The sequence below is a fragment of the Parathielavia appendiculata genome, assembly GCF_033297405.1.
Source record: "Parathielavia appendiculata strain CBS 731.68 unplaced genomic scaffold N657scaffold_1, whole genome shotgun sequence".
Classification (NCBI taxonomy): domain Eukaryota; kingdom Fungi; phylum Ascomycota; class Sordariomycetes; order Sordariales; family Chaetomiaceae; genus Parathielavia; species Parathielavia appendiculata.
This window is the reverse complement of record NW_026944220.1, coordinates 3,613,539-3,633,647: the sequence shown is the minus strand read 5'-3', so window position 1 is coordinate 3,633,647 and position 20,109 is coordinate 3,613,539. Positions and strand designations below refer to the sequence as shown.

General features: G+C 55.0%; 4 protein-coding genes across 4 annotated transcripts; 2 read left to right on the top strand and 2 right to left on the bottom strand.

Annotated features, from left to right (window-relative positions):
• Positions 1 to 9,026: 9,026 nt before the first annotated feature.
• Positions 9,027 to 11,015, bottom strand: N657DRAFT_67587 (Clavaminate synthase-like protein). The gene is made up of 4 exons (XM_062795852.1): positions 10,462 to 11,015; positions 10,044 to 10,399; positions 9,810 to 9,979; positions 9,027 to 9,747 (listed from the first exon to the last, which is right to left on the bottom strand). The coding sequence occupies exons 1-4, from the start codon at positions 10,703 to 10,705 to the stop codon at positions 9,303 to 9,305; spliced, it is 1,215 nt and encodes a 404-aa protein (XP_062653093.1). The 5' UTR covers positions 10,706 to 11,015; the 3' UTR covers positions 9,027 to 9,302.
• A 631-nt stretch (positions 11,016 to 11,646) lies between these two features.
• On the top strand, positions 11,647 to 12,396 carry N657DRAFT_67352 (uncharacterized protein). The gene has a single exon (XM_062795694.1). It carries the CDS (start codon positions 11,791 to 11,793, stop codon positions 12,274 to 12,276), a length of 486 nt encoding a protein of 161 aa, XP_062653092.1. The 5' UTR covers positions 11,647 to 11,790; the 3' UTR covers positions 12,277 to 12,396.
• A 656-nt stretch (positions 12,397 to 13,052) lies between these two features.
• N657DRAFT_639918 (uncharacterized protein) lies at positions 13,053 to 16,486 on the bottom strand. Its single transcript, XM_062791866.1, has 7 exons — positions 16,390 to 16,486; positions 15,533 to 16,091; positions 14,871 to 15,478; positions 13,918 to 14,796; positions 13,815 to 13,857; positions 13,598 to 13,753; positions 13,053 to 13,537 (listed from the first exon to the last, which is right to left on the bottom strand). Exons 1-7 carry the CDS (start codon positions 16,390 to 16,392, stop codon positions 13,434 to 13,436), a joined length of 2,352 nt encoding a protein of 783 aa, XP_062653091.1. The 5' UTR covers positions 16,393 to 16,486; the 3' UTR covers positions 13,053 to 13,433.
• A 2,377-nt stretch (positions 16,487 to 18,863) lies between these two features.
• N657DRAFT_67782 (uncharacterized protein) lies at positions 18,864 to 19,838 on the top strand. The gene is made up of 2 exons (XM_062796018.1): positions 18,864 to 19,033; positions 19,090 to 19,838. The coding sequence occupies exons 1-2, from the start codon at positions 18,977 to 18,979 to the stop codon at positions 19,636 to 19,638; spliced, it is 606 nt and encodes a 201-aa protein (XP_062653090.1). The 5' UTR covers positions 18,864 to 18,976; the 3' UTR covers positions 19,639 to 19,838.
• Positions 19,839 to 20,109: the final 271 nt, after the last annotated feature.

Genomic DNA, 20,109 nt, shown 5'->3' with positions numbered 1-20,109 from the left:
TTGTTAGGTATCGGGCAGCATTGGGTGCTTCCATTGTAAGGAGTAACGAAAAACCGCTATTGATTGAGTTCCAGTCAAGGTGTTTAGCGTGTCGATGGCCGGAGGAAGACATGGCTAAGTCTCCTGCTGTGGAACGACAGGTAGGTAGGTAAACAGCTGGGTGACGGTACACGTATATCCAACATACCCGACTCGGCAGGATCCAGCGAAAGCGACGAGACAGTAGCCGGTCGCACCGCCCCGCCTCGATACCGACCACCGACAGCTCCCTCCTGTGACAAACACGGGTCGGTGTCTATCCGTCACACCTCCCAGAATAGCTACGGTAACCTTGCGAAACTGTACACCGCTCGCGGTGTCATCTGCCCTACCTAAAAAGTAGACGGTCTGCGTAGTTTTCCATCGTCACACCGTCCCCATTCGGCATTGTCTCGCTTGGAGACCTCAGCTTCATCCATCCCGTCGGGTCGATTCTACTTGCTCCAACAGCGTCCAGAGCGCACCACTCGACAAGCCCATTCACCGACTTCAAGGCTCCGACGCCAAGTCACGCCGCCTACAGCTGCGAGTTTACGGAGTGCCGAGCAAATCGAAGCCGCTGTACCCCCAACGCAGAACCTTGATCTGTCCTCCATGCCAAGTGTGTCCCGTGCTTGCGATGAGGTTATTTCCAGGCGAGGGGCAGTGCTACCCAGAATCATCTCCACCGGTGCCTAGCTCTACCACAGTAGAAGGGCTCTCGAGGCCGGTTGGTACGTTCCAGTGGCTGGTAGGCAGGAAGAGGTCCGTGGCGTAATCATCATACATTGGTATTGTAAGGTATTGAGGTAAGGTGCCCCGGAAAGTCGCTGCGTCTTGGCCGGCATCTCGGCATGCGGATTGCGGGGTCAGGCTAACGTCGGTTATTACGGAGCTGCAGGCTGGCAACCACATCAAGTGTAAGAATTCATCTGGAGGCATCTCAAACGCAAGTGCCACTTAAAAAGACATAGTTCAGCTTCATCCAATCCATGTGAAGCCAAACGAAACAGTAACGAACCACTCCCCGCATCGTCTGGGTCTCACCTATGGTCCGCAACCGTCATCGCTCAGACTCTCACCACCTTCCCACACCTTCCCGGTTACCCCAGATTCCCCACAGCTAATGCAATTTCCCTAGGACCCGTTCGTTCGGGAACTACACGACGTTGTCGTGCAGAGAAGAAGATGGTCAGGAGAATTGTAAAGAGTGTCAAGCTTGTAATCGGGCCGCGGCCGCGTGATGCGACACAAGGTGGCAGATCACAGAGGTGCAACTATCCGAGACAGAACCGAGTGCCTGGGAGCTGGCGTCAGGGCCGGAGCCGTTGCCGACAAATTTGGAATAGTTAACAGCTGGCAGACGAGATATACCACGGTATGCAACTGGTGTTTACCTAGCATGAAATGAAGACATGATACTACTCGGTTGGCGAGAACACCATGCAACAAGGACGCGACGATGCCTACACGTAGTCGAACCTCCCGCAACGATTCACTATCCGTACGGAGATACATGTATCCGCACGCAGGGCAGCTTGTTGGCGGGCAAACACTTGTTCGGCCTGTTCCCTGCGCAAGGCGGAACGTGCCGCCGAGGCCGCGGTCTTCTGAGACCCTTTCACTGATCAGAGGGAAGCAAACTGGACGCACCATCCGAGTCGTCTTCAACGAAAGAAAATGCACGGCCCTCTTCGAAGCCACTGGCGCCGATCCGGTGGCGGCCGACGGGCCGGGCACAAGCCAGCCTTTCAGCCACCGACATCAGGGTAATTCCCTGCTCCACTTGCCCCTAGGATTTTAGAAGACGCCGAGAGCACCATCGCCCCAAACCTAGCAGGTCGGCAAGCCCAAGCGAGCAGTCCTTCGTCGCCTGAACGAACACTAATCTCACCTCCCGCAAGTGGAAGGCCGCTGCTGGGTCTGCCATGCACTTGCGAGGTTTTTCGTACCACTCCGACGAACTTCCGATCTTTGACCTGTGAAAGAGGCGATACGAAATCATAAAGCTCCAGCATGAGCTCCAGAATATCCGTAGGTATGGATACCTTACTGTGTCTGCACGCCTACGGAGCACTGCTGACGTGATGGAATGGCTACACAGTAGGACCGACAAGCAGAATACAACTCAAGCAATTAGTGCCATACAACGGGTGGAGGAGATGCTGCAAGGGTTCGCAGCCACCGGGCTCCGAATGCGTCAGCCCAACAAGGTCGGTCGAGCCCCATCTCCATGACCAGAATCTCCGGACTCCAAGACGTAGCCGAGGTAGCATACCATACTGTTAACATTATGTGCCTTAGACAAGAGTACCGCTATGGCAGGATCGTGGCAAAGCGTTAGCACAGACGGCCTCGCTCCTCCCCCTCTCTCTCTCTGGCACTTGCCGGAAAGGGGTTCCTGCGTATGCTAATATCGTGATATTTGGTGCAGAGTCGCATTGCATCTGGTTCCTGCAGATGGCACTACAATCTCAGTTCCCGACGCGTCAAGTGGCGAATGATTCGTTCGGAGAATTGAGAGAGATGGGGCCGCCCCTCGCAGGAACCGACGCGATACAGAAATGAGTTGGGGTGAACTGATGAAGGGGTAGATTTCAGCATCAATATCCTTTACTGTGTCTTGTCTGGGCAATCCGACAGTCTGCACTGTGTAAGCCTAGGCTGTACGGATACTTCTAACCCAAAGCCGTCACATCCTTCTTTGGCCCGAGATTGAGAACAACCCAAGACGGTCCCTTTGCCGTTCTCTAGGCAAAAATTCCCCGATTCTGCAACGTCAGGATCCGAGACGAAAAAAGCCTGCGACCCAACAAAAATGACGCCGGGACGGGACGCGCTAAACGACTTTCGGCTCCATCTCCGAGGCGTAGGGCAAGCCACCAAGCCGGGGGGCCGGGAAAAGACATCATCGAGATCATAATTTTTTCTACGCGAGCCAAGACGGGCCTTTGTGCTTTCTCCCTTCTTGGCTCTCTGTTAGGACCCTGATGCCTCGTGGGCGTCGCGAACGTGCTGTACTGTACGACGTCGAGTATTGTACACAGTACGTACAGTATTCGCCAACAAGGCTGGGAGACCCGCTTATTTGAGACAAGCGAGTCAAGAAACGAAACGCCGGGTTTGTTTTGGCATCATCAACGGGGTTGCTTGGGAACTGATTCCGGTCCCATTTCAGTCAGTGAATTGCCCTCCCGGTGGGCTGTCTTCGATTTCGTCCTTGCCCACCTGGGCTCCGTCTTCTCCGTTCTCCACAAGCTCTCATCCTCCTGGCACAAGCCAAGAGATAGGAACCCACTTGGAGGAGAGTGAAACAGCCAGGGAGGTGACGCCTACTGTGTTTGGTGGAAGATGACTTCCAAATACGGAAGCTGTGCTGACACGCTTGGGCAATCTACCCAACGTTACGAATACTTTGTTATCCTCGGGTCCCAGACCAAGCTGGTTCAAGACGTGGCGGAGAAAAACGTATCTTCTGTAGTACTGTACAGTGGAAGACTCGGTTGTGTCGCGGATGGGACCGACTCGATCCGGTGGCTGGACTGACGCTGATCTGTCTGAAGTGGTATCCGGAGGAAATACACAGTAACTACTGGCTGCCGGGTTATGGACAGCATGGCATGTCTGTTGGTGCCAACACTTACCTGTCTCGGGTCTCCTTGGTCGTCTCGGTCGATGGTAAGCAAATTTCGGGTTTGCTGCCGGCTGCACGGCTCCGCGAGGCTGGGGAGTGGTTCGCTTAGTGGTGGATGCGCCATCCGGCAGCGAAGAGGTCGCGAACGAGAAACCGTTGAGAGATGGTTAGCGACCTTGGACCCGGATACGGACGGAGACGTCGCACATCGATTGTTGTTCTGGTACCGGTCGTGGCTAAATCCATTTCTTGCAAATCGCGGCCCAACGGTCAATGCTACGACACTGTCAATGCGTGTTCGCTTCGCCGGGTTCGGTCCGAAGGCAACCGGTGACAATCCGACAGTCCTTGGGCGTTCTTGGTCTCGACTGCCGACTCAATTTACCTAGATGAAAGGCAGCAAAGCAACCCCATCTGCGCTTAGATATCGAAGCACTTTGTATGGATGTTTGACTGTGTGTAATTGGGTTAGGCCTTAAATATTTTCTTGATGTTATCGTTGCTGTGATCTACTCTGGCTCCCTGACAGAGAAGGTTCGGCATGTCGATGCAGCAGCCACGTCACTTACTGAGAGCTCACGTTGACACACGGATACATGCCAACTTAGTAGGCGGAAAAGACGTTACAGTCCATCGCGGCCTGGGATATCAGGTTTGGACGTGGACTGCCAATGGCCGTCTGGGGAATCCGGTGAACTCGGTAGACTCTCGACCTTGACTCGCCGAGCGGCATAGCAAGCTGGAAGTCAGGAGACGGCCCGGTGGCTGAGGAAATTGTTATGTGATCACAAGCCGTGCTTGTTGATGGCGGGGATGCACGATGTGCCTACGAGACACAGTGCCGAGGTCTGCTTCGGTTGGGGAAGGGTGGAAGGGGCGTTAATGACATGTATCTTTGAAGAAGGGGCCTGGAAGAAACCATTAAACAGGTTGATGGATGCCGTGCCCTAGCGGAAGCACTTCACGCGGTATAAGCATGCCCCTCTTTAAGAGGCTGCCTCCATTTTCACTTCAGGTTGGCGAACATCAGGGGCTGAGGGACGAGTCTCATCTCGCATATGCAGGTGGTCAAGAAGTCAGGCTGATGGGGTACCTCGGACGCCATGAGTACTCTGTCTCGGAAGGGGTTTACCGACCATCCCGTACTGCGAGGAAGAGGCCAGGCTCCCAATGGTTGCGGAATCGGATGAGACAAACCTACTATAGCGGAACACTCTATAGGGCAAGGAACCCTCCGCTATAGTTATGCCATGTTGCGATGCCCACAAGCACGACATTGTTTGGCCCAAGGTAGTTTCTGCCCATTCTGCAGCCACGGAGACTCACCAGCAAACAAGTCCCGATTGACAATCGTTGCTCGAAGAGGCTCGACCGATGACATCGGCTGGATGCCAGATCAAAACCAGCTCCCGGTTGCGATTTCCTGTACTTTGGCAGTAACTTTACGACGACGGGTGATGGGAAGGAACGTCGCTTCAGACCGTGGAAGAAGGGAAGGCACGAAATCCTATACCAAACCCCCCCCCTTCTCTTTCTCATTTCACCCTCATCATCTTCTCTTCTTTCTCCGTTCAACTTTCATTTGCGCCGACTCGGCTCAATTGCCAAACGTCTCTGGAAGATCTCGCCCGGTGTCGTCAGCATCTTGTCAGAATCAACGGGCAGCCAGGGAATGCAGACTGACAGAGTGCAAGTCAGATCCTGACCAAGATAATCCATATTAAGAGACATGTTTCTGCGTGGCTTTTCCCTGGGTTGGAGCGGCGACATGCTTCTGAAAGAAGTGCTGTGAGTCACTCGCCCTTCTCAACGGAAGGGAGGTGAATGAGTCTGAAATAAAATGGCGCTGAGCCCTGACTGTCTCCAGATATGTTGGCATGAGCCTTGGTGAGCGGTAGGAAGGCATGCATGGTGGGTGAGCCAGCATAAACCACGCAACACTACATCGGACTCTGTTTCCTCACCCCCTTCCTGCGAGTCCACCAACAACAGTTTCCTAAGCCGCGGACTGTAGAGGGAGCACCGTCAGCAAGCGTCAGCCTGGAATTTGAGACGATCAGAACAATTGCGGAAGTAACTTAGCAAAAGGCCTCAGACCTAAAGCGAAATTGTTGTATACCACCGCAGTGAGACAACATGAGGCAGGTGTCGAGAAACAGAAGATGCCAAACTTGAATCACAAATACAGTAAGGACAGTGAAACACCACCTCGCAAGTTTTACCCTCACATAGTAAAACGTCGTTTTCGCTTTCACTTCTTATTGTTTGGTTGCTTGCCCAGCTAAAACCAGGTTCATGTCTTCCAACGCAGAAAGATCTCTTTACTTTCTTGGTGAAGACACGAAATCATGTCTATACGGAAGATGTCACTTCTTTGGTGGCATTGGAGGTCATTTGTTGTCTTGACCAAGAGGAGCTCTCAGAAGACGGTGAGCAGAGGAGTATCTCCTCTCACCACGCCCACCTATCCTTGGTATCCGTGCCCAAAGTAACAGACAGCAAGATGCGCGGGGGACGTGCCAATAACCACTTTGTGTAACTTCGAAGTTTCAACGGTCAAGCGAAATACACCGTGCCCGTATCACCAACGCCGCAGGCATGTTCTATAGTTTACTACTACTCTCACCAGCAATACCGCCAACAGGGCGAATGGAAACCTCAGGGACAGGGGCACATATGGCACAAACCTGCTGTGTGGCCTTGATTGTCTGTCTCTACTGAAGCTGTCTTACCTGGTACGGTGGATAGAGATCTATATATCCAACCCTCCCTCATCCAGAAAGTCAAGCACGGCCGAGCGGAGAGACAGGGCATGACTCGCACACCACTCGCACAGTCGGACAGACGGGCTTCGAGCATGTAACCAACTCGAAGGGTGGCCAATGGACTCCCTCAGACTCAACACCTTCACACCCAACTTGTTGTACTCGTCATTCAAGACTGCCACGGCTTCTTTGGCGGCAGCCAGTATCGCCATTCCAGATTTGGAAGCATCGGGGTGCTAGTAAGGGGATAAACGGCTCATCGTTGTGTGGCTAGATGAGTCAATGTGCGCTCGCAAAAGGACACGCAGAGAACTGAAAGCTACCCAACCTCCCATGGAGATTGTTCCTGAGCTGTGGATAAAGGCGAATCCCACTCCAACAATCGGCTTTCGGTCAACAATGACGACGTCCATCCGCACAGCCAGTGTCGAAATCGACTCCGGGCAAAGCCAAAGACCAAAGGAGACCAACCTCCATCGTCCGGAGCTTGATGAAGGGAGGGCCACAAGGACGTGAGAGTTCTCGGCCTCGGCTTGAGAATGAGCCGGGCATGATTCATCGCTAATAAATTGGAATGACAATCTGGCGTAAGCAAAGCAAAGATTAGCAAACTCGGAAGGTAGGGAGGTGGGGAAAGTTGCCATCGAGGATAGTGCGCGGACGTCAGGTCATGACATTGTGACATTGACAGGCCCTCAACGTCAAACCACCGTTGAGCTCGTGGCTGGAAAGGCTAGCAGAGAGATGAAACAAGGGGGAGCTTATAGGATTTCGTGCCTTCCATGCTCAGAGCTGCAGGAAGCCAGGACACGTTCCTTCCCTCATCGCAGTCGATTGCTTTTCTTATTTGCGAATTGTAGCTGGAGGACACAAAGCGCTGTATCTTTTGCCATGCCGTCTATTCCGAGGGAAATGTGCTACCACCGGCGTCTCCCGACGAATCTTCCACACGGCCGTGAATTATAAGCAGCATCTAGCTGCGAGATATCCTGGGGGTGCGCAAAACTCATTCCTGGGATGAAACCAACTTGCACCGTGGTCATGGAAAGTAAGGTACATATAGGTACATGCTTCAAGGTTCTTACCTTCACATCGAAGAATCGCATCGCATCGAGTGCACGCCCTGGAAAAGGAGGCCTGAGTACTGAGATAACCTTCAATCGTGTTGCATGGGAAAGGGAGATAGATGACTTGGACTGTCAGAGATAGTCTCAACCTGACACACCCTGAACGAAAGGCATGCACAAAGGTTTCTCTTCTCTCAAACCCCCCCGCCCGGGAGTGGGAAGAATAAATGAACTATCACGTACAGAAAGGCAAGATATCTGAGCCCCCCACTTCCAGCCAACTCTCCAGCCGCGTAGTGCATCCAACGGCACCATTCGAATACAAGCCGACACAGGATAGCGAGACGAAGGTGAAATCAGAGGCACACAGCACTGACTGCGAGAATATGCACGGAAATACAGAAAAGTATTCCTCTGGGTCTATGTCTTCTGGCGCGAGATGAAGCGGTGTGACGACCGGTGGTTGTTGGCTGGCGGGATTCCCGCCGCGAATGAGCCCGACGACTCACCGAGGATACGGATTAGTTAGGTAGTCCGTAAGCCTCCCATTTTGGTCGTGGGCAGATACACCATGGCATTCTCTGCTTGAGAATGGTACAGTTCACCGCCGGTTTCGATCCAATGGAGTGGCTTCCCGGTCAGACTCCGAGTCGCCTACCAAGCTGCTTGGACCGACCGAGCTACATACACAAGCTGCATAAATCACGGACGGGGTTCTATCGTAGGAGGAAAGACTGATGTCATAGCTAATTGAAACCACGATGTTTTCTTTGAAAGGATAACTAGCAGATATGACATCGCCAGGAAGCATGCGGCGGGGAAGCGGGCGAGCAGGGACACCGCCCTCCGAGTGAGTTTAGCTTGCACAGTTGAGGGCTACCTAGTCGACAGAATCAGAACTCTGGGCAGAGGTGTGTGTCGGGTGAGACAACTGAAGGCGGTGGTGGGTGTGGTCTCAAGTGGGGGCTTGCGGTGTTAGTCGGGCCTAAACCAGGACCACTCCGGTCCGGCCGGGGGATGTAACCCTCCGAGTGACCCACTATAAACTCGAGCCGGACGTCAATCACTCGGCGAGAAACGAGAGAGTCACTCTTGATGATTTGCGGTAGCAGGGAAGTTGGTTGCGGTTGCAGTGAGTATGCAGCGACTCGGTTTGATGAAATTGATGAAAGTACTCGGCTATCTGGGTGCTCCGGAGACCGCCGTGCTAGATGTTGGCAGCAAGCACAACTATACCTCCTCCGACCAGACTAGCACTACGGCCTAATGCAGCCAACCCAAGATCTGGGCTGGGTTACGTGGATCCCAAGCATGCTTCTTCCTGCACCTGTTTCTAAATATGGTATAGACCTCCGCTTATCAGATCCCCAAGCATCTTAGTTTCTTTGCACTCTCTCATCCATCGAGCCTTCTCTAGCTCTCTTTCAACTTGCCAATCAAGGCCGTTCTAGTTGGCAATACCCAAGATGTGTCAACTAAATTCGTATCCGAGATCAAACTCGGACCCACGAGGAAGACGCCATACAGCCATACCACACATTGAGGATCGAGATTAGAGAAAGCAGTTTGACACTTCTCTATTAGCGTACACCGACAAGAGACAGATATCCCGTATGTGACTGTTCCGTTTTCTTTCGCCCATTACCCCTCCATGGGACCATGTGTCTAAACAAATGGAATCAAATGCTGACCCAAACGCCCCCGTGTTCCCTTCCCCATCCCATCTTTTTTATCTTCGACAACGCCGCAAATGCAAGGGGAAAAGGGGCGGAAGAGAGGTACAGGCGTAATGGAGGTGGGTTCAGGGGTCCGATTCTTTTAGTTGGGGTGCATGCGCATCGAAAAGAAGTAATGAGGCATCGGCTCCACGTGCCAGTGCCTGACGCCCTGCTTCTTGAACGCCTCGTCCCACTCGGCGGCAAGTTCTCGAGGGATGCGCCATCCGTGCTCGGCGCTGCGGAGGCGCATGCGTACCAAGTGACGCTTTTCCGTCGCTGCTTGTCCGTTGGCAAAGCCTTCGCGGCGATGAAGAATGGCCAGGTTGTTAATGAAATGCATATCGCCCGCTTGAGTTTGGATTTCCAGTTGTGTGGCCTGGGCGATGGTTTCAATGGCATCCAAAGCCTCGACCTGGCGGGCTGTCAGGGCAGGCAGGTGCTGAGGTCGAGGATGAGCCGCGCTACCCATGAGAGCGGCACGGCCAAAATTCATGATCAATTTCGAGTCCTGGTAGAAGACGACGGGACGGCAGTGGAATCGAGGCCTAAGACAAGATCTAGTCAGAGACTCCAAACTCACGTTCATGCGTGCGCAAGCCCAACTTACATGGCGAATGGCCAATCGGAGCGAGCCAGAGTGCGGATCACATCGGGGCGGGTGGCAGCCAGGACGTTGTAGACGGTATAAGCCGAAGCAATGATGCACTTGCCACCCGCCGCAGCAGTGCTGCGAGTCAACCACCCGACAACATCGCCGGCCTCTTCGTTGTGAAAGGTCTGGCATTCGGCAGATTCAGTCTTCACGTGTGCGGACAACAACAGCACTGAGGGGTGAACTTACAATGGCCTTCGTCGAGTGACGGTGATGCTCGGCCATTTGCTTGGTGCTATTGTCGGCAACAATATGGACTGCCCCTACCATCAGCAAGCGCCTAGGTGCATTAAAAGTAGCGTATAGACACTGACCGAGCATATTGCCGCGCTTGTCCTGCCGGCCTCGCTGTTCGGCGATATACGACTGTACGCCGAGGTAGGCCAGAGTCAGGTCCTCAACCGAGTACGATGCGGGGTTGAGTCCCCGAATAACACAGAAGCCCCTGCCGCTGTGAACATCGCGACTGAGTGCCCGGAGTAATGGACCCAGAGTCGGCAACGGAAAGCTGGAGGGTTCCACAAGGTCCCCATCTTGACCGAGGGCTGTCCAACGGATCAGCGGAAGAGAAACAGAAAGCCTCTTGGTTTGACTAGCGAGCACTTACATTTGTAGTACTCGATAGCAGCCCTGACCTCGGCGAGACCGAGGCCGTCTAGAACCAGGATGTGCTCGGACGACTTGTTGAAGTCAGACCCAGTCCAGGCCAGCTTATCGGGCAAGTGGGCTGGGAAGCCGGCCGGAAGGGCGGGAACGTCAGCGTTGGCTTTGGCACGTAACGCCAGGCTGGGAGTGCCCACGACGGGGGCAGCAGCCGCAGCAAGGACGGGTCCTGCGGCGACGGGGCCCATGGTGACAGTGAAATTCCTATTTGCACATCAGAAACCGGCATTGTTGGCCTGCTGACCCGTAAACAGATGCAACCATGGTTCGATGGCTGTCCCGTGCATGAAACATCCGGTTAGTAGAACGAGCAGAAAGCGGAGTCATACCTTGAACAAGGAGAGCTATCCTGTCGCCAATTGAGGCCGCTGTTGGTGTGCTGGAATCGCTGGGTGCTTATATCCTGCATGCGCACAGATATTCGATGACCTTGCTAAACGCAGCAAAAACACGAGCGTGACGATATATGGTGAAGAAAACGGAGTATTCGATGCCACATAGCCCGTTCCGTCCACGACTTATAAAGAAGGGCGGCAGGAAAAGGTATTCTTTTCAAGCAGAGTCTTGCATTCCACAGGAGATAGAATGGTCAAACATCCAAGGTTGAACAACCGACTGTCTGTCAGCATCCTGTCTCTTTTTTGTGGTCGGCGAGAGGAAAAGTGCAGAGCCGGCGTGCGAGGAAGCCAAAGTAGGACCGTTGAAGCGGTCCTCTGCGGCCGGTAAGGGCAAGGAGCGAGTGAGGATGAGCCCAGGGGTGACACTAAAACTAGCGGCCGCAGGTACCCAGCAAGAGGCGGCTTGGCCCAATGCCCCCGGAAGGCGGTCTCGTGCTGTGTACACCCGGCCGCTTCTCCAGCAGCGGCGATGAGCAGAGAGAAGACAAGGTGGACAGGATGCGGCGGGGCTTGGCACAGTGGAATGATATCGGGCTGGGAGAACCTAACGCGGCGGTTCGGGAAGGGCTGGGGACTGTGAAGCGGTGACTTCCGGGTTGAGGTCACAAAAAGATTGGGCGGTGCGCTGCCGAGGAGGGCTGAACGGAAGAGGAAGTTGGAAGGGCACGCCCCCCCTTAGACCCTGATGAAGGCGGCAACTGCCGTGAGCTTGCACTTCTCGGCGTCAGAGGTGAGGATGGGATCGCCTGCTGTCACCAGGCCGTCTTGGATACGCAAGCCGCAGAAAGACGCATCAATCAGGGATGGCAGTGTGGAAGTGCAGGTATAGGATGGTCTAGACCGGGGAGGCACTGCCAAGGTCGACTGCCGAAGTTATGAACACACATGTTGGGGGAATATGGTGGACAGTGCTAGCCATGCAGCATGTGCATGTAGGGGGTGTGATATGGATACATGTCGATGATAGAAAGTACTGTGGTAAGGGTAGCATGAAGAAGAGAACGCATGGATTGTGCAGCAGACTCGGAAACTGCAAACGGACGGAAAGTGACTATGACGGGGGTCGTTGGAGCTCCAGGAGGCAGGTAACGGGAAACGGGAGGAGGACGGGTGCTGTGAAACATGGCTCTCATCGAGGTCGGGAGAATTCGAGGAAGACTGATGAACTTCTCAGTGTCGTGTTTCCGGTTCGAGCTGCAGGCCCGGCGCTGGTACGCAGTAAACTACCAGGTACGAGGTACCGTATCTGGCAAGGTGAGGAAAGACAAGCATTGGCGGCAGCCAGTTCTGCCGACGAAACAGCAACTCAAAGGTGGGAGCAGAAGAAAGGAAAGCAAACGGCCATGAACCTGGGCGGATAGACCAGGGCGGAGATATGCACGCAGGAGAAATGCGAGAGGGTTTTGGACACACCGCAAGCCTCTCGCGGGATCTGATCTCGACGTGCCGACGGGACGGGAAGGATTCCTTCCCAGATTTCTTGCTGCAGGCACTTCGGAGGACGCCACCAGAAATTAATGGCATGCTTGCTCGTGTGCGGGCGGCTGGGGATTGGTGCTCCTCAAGACTTCGGGGCAACCGGAGGATTGTGTGTTTGACAGATCAGTGTGCTCCCGCATGGCCAAGCACATTCAGCGGTGCCGTTGCCCGATCCCGAGGGGAAAGCAAAATGTAAAACGATTTGAGACCGGTTTGGCGCGTGGCTTGGGCCGGTGAAGAGAGAAGAAAAGAGGAAAAAGAGAACAAGAACGAAAACGAGATTTCAAGTGGCCCGGGTCGCGTCCCCGGGTTGTCTGCCGTCATCCGCCATGCAGTCCGGGCCCTGAAAAAGCAAGAGAGATCGGACCCGATCAAGTGAGAGATCTGATCTGTGTTGCCATTCCGCAGGGGGTTCGCAGGGGGACAACCCTGGTGCTGGGAGCATGCCGCCATGCCAGTCTCGGGAGATAGTGGAGCACAAAACTGGGGATCTGCATGCGGAATGCACCGGGACAGCGCGCCCTTCCCGCGATTGGTTGCTAACATGGTGAGCATGGATATGCCAGCTGGCTTAGCACAACAGCTTCATGCGGATTTGAAAATGCGCAAGTGTCTGCAGGTCGAGAAGCATGCAGAGGGACTGGGCCCATGATGAAGCCTGGAAAGTTTGTTGAGCATTCTCCCCAGGTGAGTTATACTGTACATGCTCGGGACATCATGTTAAGCCTTGACGTACCTGCACCAGTATATCCTGATGTCAATAGGGAAACACAAGCGCTTCCTCCCCTCGTCGGCGACCTGTTAGCTGCCATCCAAAACCAGTTCTAGAAATATCGTACTCCAACCATACTGTAAATCAGAGTCTAGGCCCCTCTCGAGAGATGGTGAACTCCAAAGAACACCATCCCGGGCTCCTCCTTGGTTGCACATGCATACCGCGCAATCCACACTCCCCCTCTTCTTCCATGGGAATTGGCCAAGCTAAAGTTACTGTGTAGTTAGCTGGCATGAGCCGCCAAGTGACGCCCAATAAGTCTCCCTAGGCCATGGTCCGGGGCTGCCAGTTGTGCTCAAAGAGCTGGCTCAGGTAGTAGAACTCGTTCTCGTATTCATCGTGAGCCCAGAGGGTTTCCCATTCGTTTTCTGCCACAACGTTTGTTAAGAGACGGCCCCACGCTCGACAAGGACTAGGGACTGACTCACTGCGCTTAGCGACCCAGCGTCTGGTCCTATGCACGAACGAGAATTCCTCATCGTTGAGCTCCGCTAATGTCTGAAGATCTTGGTCCTTGCATTCAGAAGAGAATGGGTAGATAGCCTTGTTGCAGTAGTGAAAGTAGGCAAGCAGCGTATTCGCACCTAAATGGTACCGCATCAGTGGCCAAGCCCTGTATCGCAACGCCCGTCGTGGCACACTCACCCGCGTTGTACTCCTTGACATTGGCCTCTCTCGCGAACCGCGTCTGTGGTGGTCGCCGTTAGTCCGCTTCCCCGCTGCCTCGGAACATCCCCAGGTAGCTCACCGGCATGCCGTGCTTTCTGGCATAGTCTGCATCGTGCTTGGTAATTAGGGCAATGTTGTGCAACAGGATGAACGTCACCAGATACGTCGTGAGCCACGTTTTCTGCTTCTTCTCTTGCGTCATCTTTTGCAGCTCCTCGAGCGCTTTCCGACGAAGTCGGGGCTGGATCTGGTGGATGAGCAGCGAATCAATCTGCGCCCCCATCACCGGCGGGAGGGGAACTTTGCGGTACAGCGCGCTGTCCTGGTCCTTGATGATGTCCCTGGGCATGCCCAATGTATCATCGCCGACAATCTCAAACGACTTGGTCGTCAGCCGGACAGACATCCAGAGATCGAGAGTCGCCACCAGCAGGCTCCTCTCCGAAAGTGGTTTTGAGAGGTCCCCTGCCGCCTTCATGGCCAACTCATACGTCTGCCAGAGCAGTTCGTCTCGTGAACCCATCAAGCGCTGAAAGCAGTTGGCCTGGCCAATCTTGATGTACTGATCAAACTCGGCCTTGGCGTCGTCCAGGTTTACAATGGCAAAGGCCGGGACTTCTACCTCGTATCGGTTGCCGTTCTTTGACACCCATGATCGCTTCACCTTGTCCCCTTCTTGCGGTCTGAACTGCCGGACTTTCAGCTTGACCGATCGGCCCGTGTAACCCTCCGTGACCTCAATTGTTCGTACTTGAGACGACTCCCAGGTGCCGATGTCGTCCATCACGCTGTCTTTCCATCGGTTGGTCCATTCCTGCCCCTTGACCTGGCCAGGCTTAAAAAGCTTCACATCGGTGATCTTCAGACGCAGGCAGTTCAGCCGATACACCTTTGCACTGCTCGCAATCTTCTTGCATGACAAGCACGGGCCTCTCTCATTCTCTGGGTCAAGGTTGCACTGCGACGGACAGTTAGAGCGTGCCTGCGCCACAAGGTTGATCGGGATTCTGCGGAGCACTGGCAAGTACTTACGCGAATCCGCTGCATTCGACATCGAATGCAGCTGCCCATCTTCCTGGTAAGGGCCGTTTTCTCTCGCGAATCTTGATCCTTGAAGGGGCCGCGCTTGACAGGAGTTGCTTTGGGGGCAGGGAACCAATCCACAGACGTAGGCTCGTCATGGGCAGGCGCATGCTCCGATGTTGACCTGCCGTCAAAACCTTGCACCGGATTGAAGTGTGAGGACAAGCTCATGGCGATACCGCGCCCGTCATAGGGCGAAGAGGCGCCTGTCGCACCGTAAGCGCCTGGTAAAGAACTCGCCTGCACCGAGGTGTCAACCAAATAAGGCTGGTCGCACTCGAACTTGACAGTTGCCGAGACGCCCGGGTAGATCATTTCTTCCCTCCTGATGGCAGGCTGAACATCCATGACCCGCTCGGGCTGCAATGGAGGATAGCTTGCAAGATACTGGGCCATCATCGCAGGATCGTCACACAGGAAGAGCGCAGTCGAATCCGGGCTCACGGGTGTAGGAAGTAGAGAGGTCTGAGGCTGAGCTGAGACGACAGTGGTCTCCAACGCCGGTGGCCGGTGGTCCTGGTAGTCATACGACGGGGGTGAAGCGAGTGACTCGCACGCTGGCGATGCGGTTAGCATTGCTGGCCATGAACTCGCAGCATCAAAAAACGTACATTGCTGTGACTCAAACGGCGAGCACATGGAAATGCTCGCAAAACAATCGGCCAGCCGGGCGCCCGTCCAGCCCGATGAGAGGCTCCTTCCGGGAAGCAGCCCGTAAGACTTGCGGCCAGCGTTCGTACCGCCATCCGGCTGGATGCCCAGAGGCGTCTTCTCCTGGCCATGTGGCACAGGGAGGTCGTCCGAGTACGATACCGGCATCGGGATGCTCTGGTTCAATCGGGGTCTCTTGTGCGAGTGATGCTGTGCAACCAGGTTTGGCTGCTCTTGATTGTTTGGATAGGGGTACTGCGGGTTGCTGAAGGCCAGTTGAGCATTTACGGGCGGGCTCAGAAAGAAGGCGGTCCGCCCCAGGGCATACTGAGGCCGCTGATCGAAAGTGTCGGACGGCGTGAGGACATAAGACAGAGCACCCTGGTCTAGTATATAGCGATGCTCGACAGGCAAGGACAGCGTGTCGAGGTCAATTGGCGGCTGAGTCCAGCCATGCACCACTGGAGTAGCAGGGACCTCGTCGTGGCCGTAAGCCCGCCGCTTTCTGAGGTTGGGATTCTGGGACAGCACTGTCAACTTCACCGCATATTTGGCGAATTAAGAAGGGAGCTGAGGAGATGGGGCGCGGACCGGTGAGGCAGGACGTGACGGTACAGGGCAGGGGAGAGGAACCGGAGAGGGCTGGAGCAGGAATGGATGTGTGTAAGTGACACGAGTGGGGGGGTGCATGGTGCGAGTGGAAGGTCGAAGACATGACTTGGAGCAGCCACGAGGACAATCGGTGATTTCCGCCATGCACCCTGCCGCAGTGCCGCCCAGCCCTATACTGTGGGTAGAGAAGATGAAATTTTCTTACCATCATGGAGACGGACCGGGGGGGATTATGTTGGGCTAGTCCGAGGGAACCTTCGAACCAGATTCCACTTGGTGGAGAGGTACCCGGTATGCAAGGGGCGACAGGGAAAGCTGCATAGCCAGCACCGGAAGGCGTCAAGAGGCCACTTGGGGTGAGCCGCTCCGAAGGCACGTCCATGCGTGGGGAGGGAGGGGAAGGGAAGGGTGCCCAGGGCCGCCGAGCATCTCACGGACGAGCCATCGCCACAAAGGGACGAGACAGTCGTGCAGGAAGCGTGGAGAGCGCGGTACCCGAGCAGGAGCCGCAACGAGGCGCACAGAGAGAGACGGTGGGGGGGGAAGGGGGTGACGAGATCGAGGAAGAAACAGCCAAAGACGACAAGTAGCACAACTTTGCTGCTCGTCTACCACCACCCCAAAGGGCCGTGCCCAAGTGTCTTGGGGGGGCTAATTTGCCCTTCGGCTAGTGCGGTCCCGGGGTGCGGGCGTGCAAGGTACTCGGGCTCGGACAAGCAAGCCGGCGACGTGGTCGGAGCAGGTGAAACGCTCTCGGGTGGTCGCGGCGATATGCGGCCAGCGAAGACGCTCACTGCATCCCAACCAGAGGTGCTTGACTTTCTGGAGGTTTAGTTGGGCGACCACCGATGCTGGCGATGCTGCCGATTGGGAGCGCAATTGACTGGTGGGCGAGCGGTTCTGAGGCTGGCTCGTACCCTGCGCAGCTCCCGACGAAGTGACTCGAGGTCCGACTCGGTTCGCTCGTCGGCGGTGGTTTGCTGTGTCTGCCGCTGGGTGGTGTCCAATGGTGGCCTCGGGATCCGTCCTCTCACTCCTTTGCCCAGTTTGGTCCGCAGAGCAGGTAATACGCGCGATGTCTCACGGCACAGACCGGGATGGGGTCGTGGTTGTTGCTCGGTGGAGTCTTGGACAGCCGGTGAAGAATGCTATGGTCTCGTTCGCTGCCAAAGAAAGAATGAATCGGTGAGAGCTGTCAGGAGATGAAGTGGAAGGAGAGAGATTCACCGGTCGCGGGGAATGGAAGCAGCGACCAGTGAGCGCGGAAATCCGAACAGGGGAGTGCAATGGCGGGAAGCTGAATGCGACCGCGCCATGAGCCAAGCTGCCCTGGGTGTCCCGAAAAATGGTCCGTCACCAGGCCACAGCGCGTTGCACGATTAGGTTGCACAGGGCGGCACTTGTCATGCTACTGCGGTGTGCGGTGTGGGCACCGCAGAACTTCTACCTAGGTACTTAAGAGTCCGCCATATTGACAGCCGACAGAGATTCTAGGCATGTCGTGTCCTGTGTGGGCGTATAACTGCAGGAATATACCCACCCTCGGATTCATCTCACCCGTCTTCATTCTCAGATCTCGCCTTTTGAGAGTCCCAGAAAATGTGCAAACCGACAGCATGGTCCGTGTCAACAGCCAATCGCATATTTCGAGAAGCAGCGGGGAAAGTTCTAGCGTCCCGGCTTTAGTGCGCTTGTCGGACTTGGCGCGACGTGGGCAGCTTTATGGACGTAGGTAGGTATCTGCGTGGCCTCGTCGTCTCTCGCGCTGAAGCTGTATCTTAAGGTCGAAGAGGGCCCAGGCGGCAAGGACTGAGACTCTCAACGCAGTCGAAGCTGTTGTGTTGTTCACTGTTAATCAAGTGCCCCCGCCCTTACCGGTTGGCTTGCGAAGCCGAGTCCTCCCTGTGCTAAGCGTCCCATGTCGCCAAGCCGCAACCGATTTGGACGTGACAGCAGCCAGACAACAAAGACGGAACGACTTTGGCTACAGCTCTCTTGGAGCATCATCAACAACACTGTCGCTCCCAGCGCTTTCAAGACGGGACTTCGGCTGCTTTCCGCGCTGTGCCGCCACCTCACGTGGCAGCCACACCGCTTCAATCTCTCGTGGGACGGGACTCAGAATAACGTTACCGACATGGGCATGGATTGCTCAGGCCTCTGTCGAAAGGACATCCGATCGTTCGCCGACGTCAACGAGCTCGTCCCTGATCTTATTCCTGCGTATGCGCTAATGTAAGGCAAGGGTGCACCTGATTTCCGGGGTCTATTACACTAAACCGAGAGCTCATCCCAAACCGTCGAAGCTCACGCGCGACTGACTTGCATTTGAGTTGCTGCACTGGCTCCCGAGCTTCCGTAAACCCTTCAGAGTTGATTCGACCAAGGACCCACTTGCAGGATGCGAGCACTTTTCATCAGGGCAAGTTCTCAACGGCATTTCAGGGCCTCAAAGGGAGCACTGGGCGTCCACGGAAAGACAGAGAAGACAATGCCCGTAACCAAAGGAACGAACCGAATCTCCAGCCCACGAGGATTGTTACCCCTTTAGGAACACACGGTTAAGCCGGCCAAAGGACAGAAGAAGGCTCCCGTCTGCTGTGTAATTTCGAGCTCGTGGCCGACGTTGTCCAGGTTACGTAAGAAACTTCAATTTTACGGCCAATCTCAATCACAACCACAGACGGGATACGGAGTACGGATTACACAGCAAAGTTATAGTATACTCGGCGAATTACCCACGCAACATCCATCCGGTCACTTTAGGATGCTCAGTGAGTTTGCTCTTTATCATGACTTTCTTCCGACCGACCATCAAGGCCGCTGCAACTCGCCTGTTGTGGTTGTGGGTCCTGACCACCCATTAGAAACGGCTGACCAACCCCCTGCTCACCGGTCAATTTAGCTTGCAGGTATAGCGGGTCCCTCAAGCACAAGGCGGCTCGGGTCCTGCAACCGAGAGACGGCTGGTTTCACCGGTATCCGCAGCCCCGTCAACTCGACTTCAAAGTTTGCAAAATGGTCACGGCATTCATCAGTGCTCTACGGAGTAGTACGTACTACCTCCATTGTTCCCTGCGCTGAAGAAGCCCGAGTAGCAAGAGTGGGATGGGGTGGCGTTTGCCTCACAAGCAGTGCCAACCACTCGGCGGGATACACATTTGGTGTGGCGTCGAAATATTGGTCTCATCACAGCTACGTGTATCCCCCACGCCGGTGTACAAGTACGGATAGCTCCTGCAGCTTCCTGATCTTGGTCCTTGGATGGGGGCTGGCGTTGAGCTGCTGTGCGACGCCAAAAGCTCGACTTTATCAGCTGAGACGCCGTGTTTCCCAGATTCTCGGAGTTTCCGAGATAGGTCGTCTCTCCCTCGCCCAGACTCTGAGGAGGATGCAGCGAGTCGGTTGGGTGATAGCCAATAGAGTATGCCGCAATGGAGAAGTCGAGGTATGATAACTAACGGTATGTAGACCACGCGCCTACCAGGAGTGCCTCCCTTTTGGATGGAACTGGCCCCCGACGTTAGCCTGCCCTGAAATTGGGAGACAAGAAACCAAACGCGGCCGATGATGCCTCTCCCACATTCTCGGGATCATTACCCTTGCTTGGCTGACGAGCCTCTCGCTGAACGCTTCACTTAGTAGAGTTGGATACCTAGGCTAGAAGGGATGACAAAGATCCGCCTGAAGGCTGGAACAAGAATGCTCGATGAGCCCCGGAACCCCTGACGTCGTTCCCGCCAGTTACGGCGGCTCCCTTTGCCGCTTGCCTTCAGCTCTTTTCTGCTCAAGTAGCCTTGCTAAACTGTGCTTTCACCATAGCATGTGAGGTACAATACACTTTTGCTGGCTGATGCGTGGCTGTGGCAGAGTTGGAGCAGCGAAATCCCACTCTCGTCAACCCCCAGACTTGAGGCTCCACCGG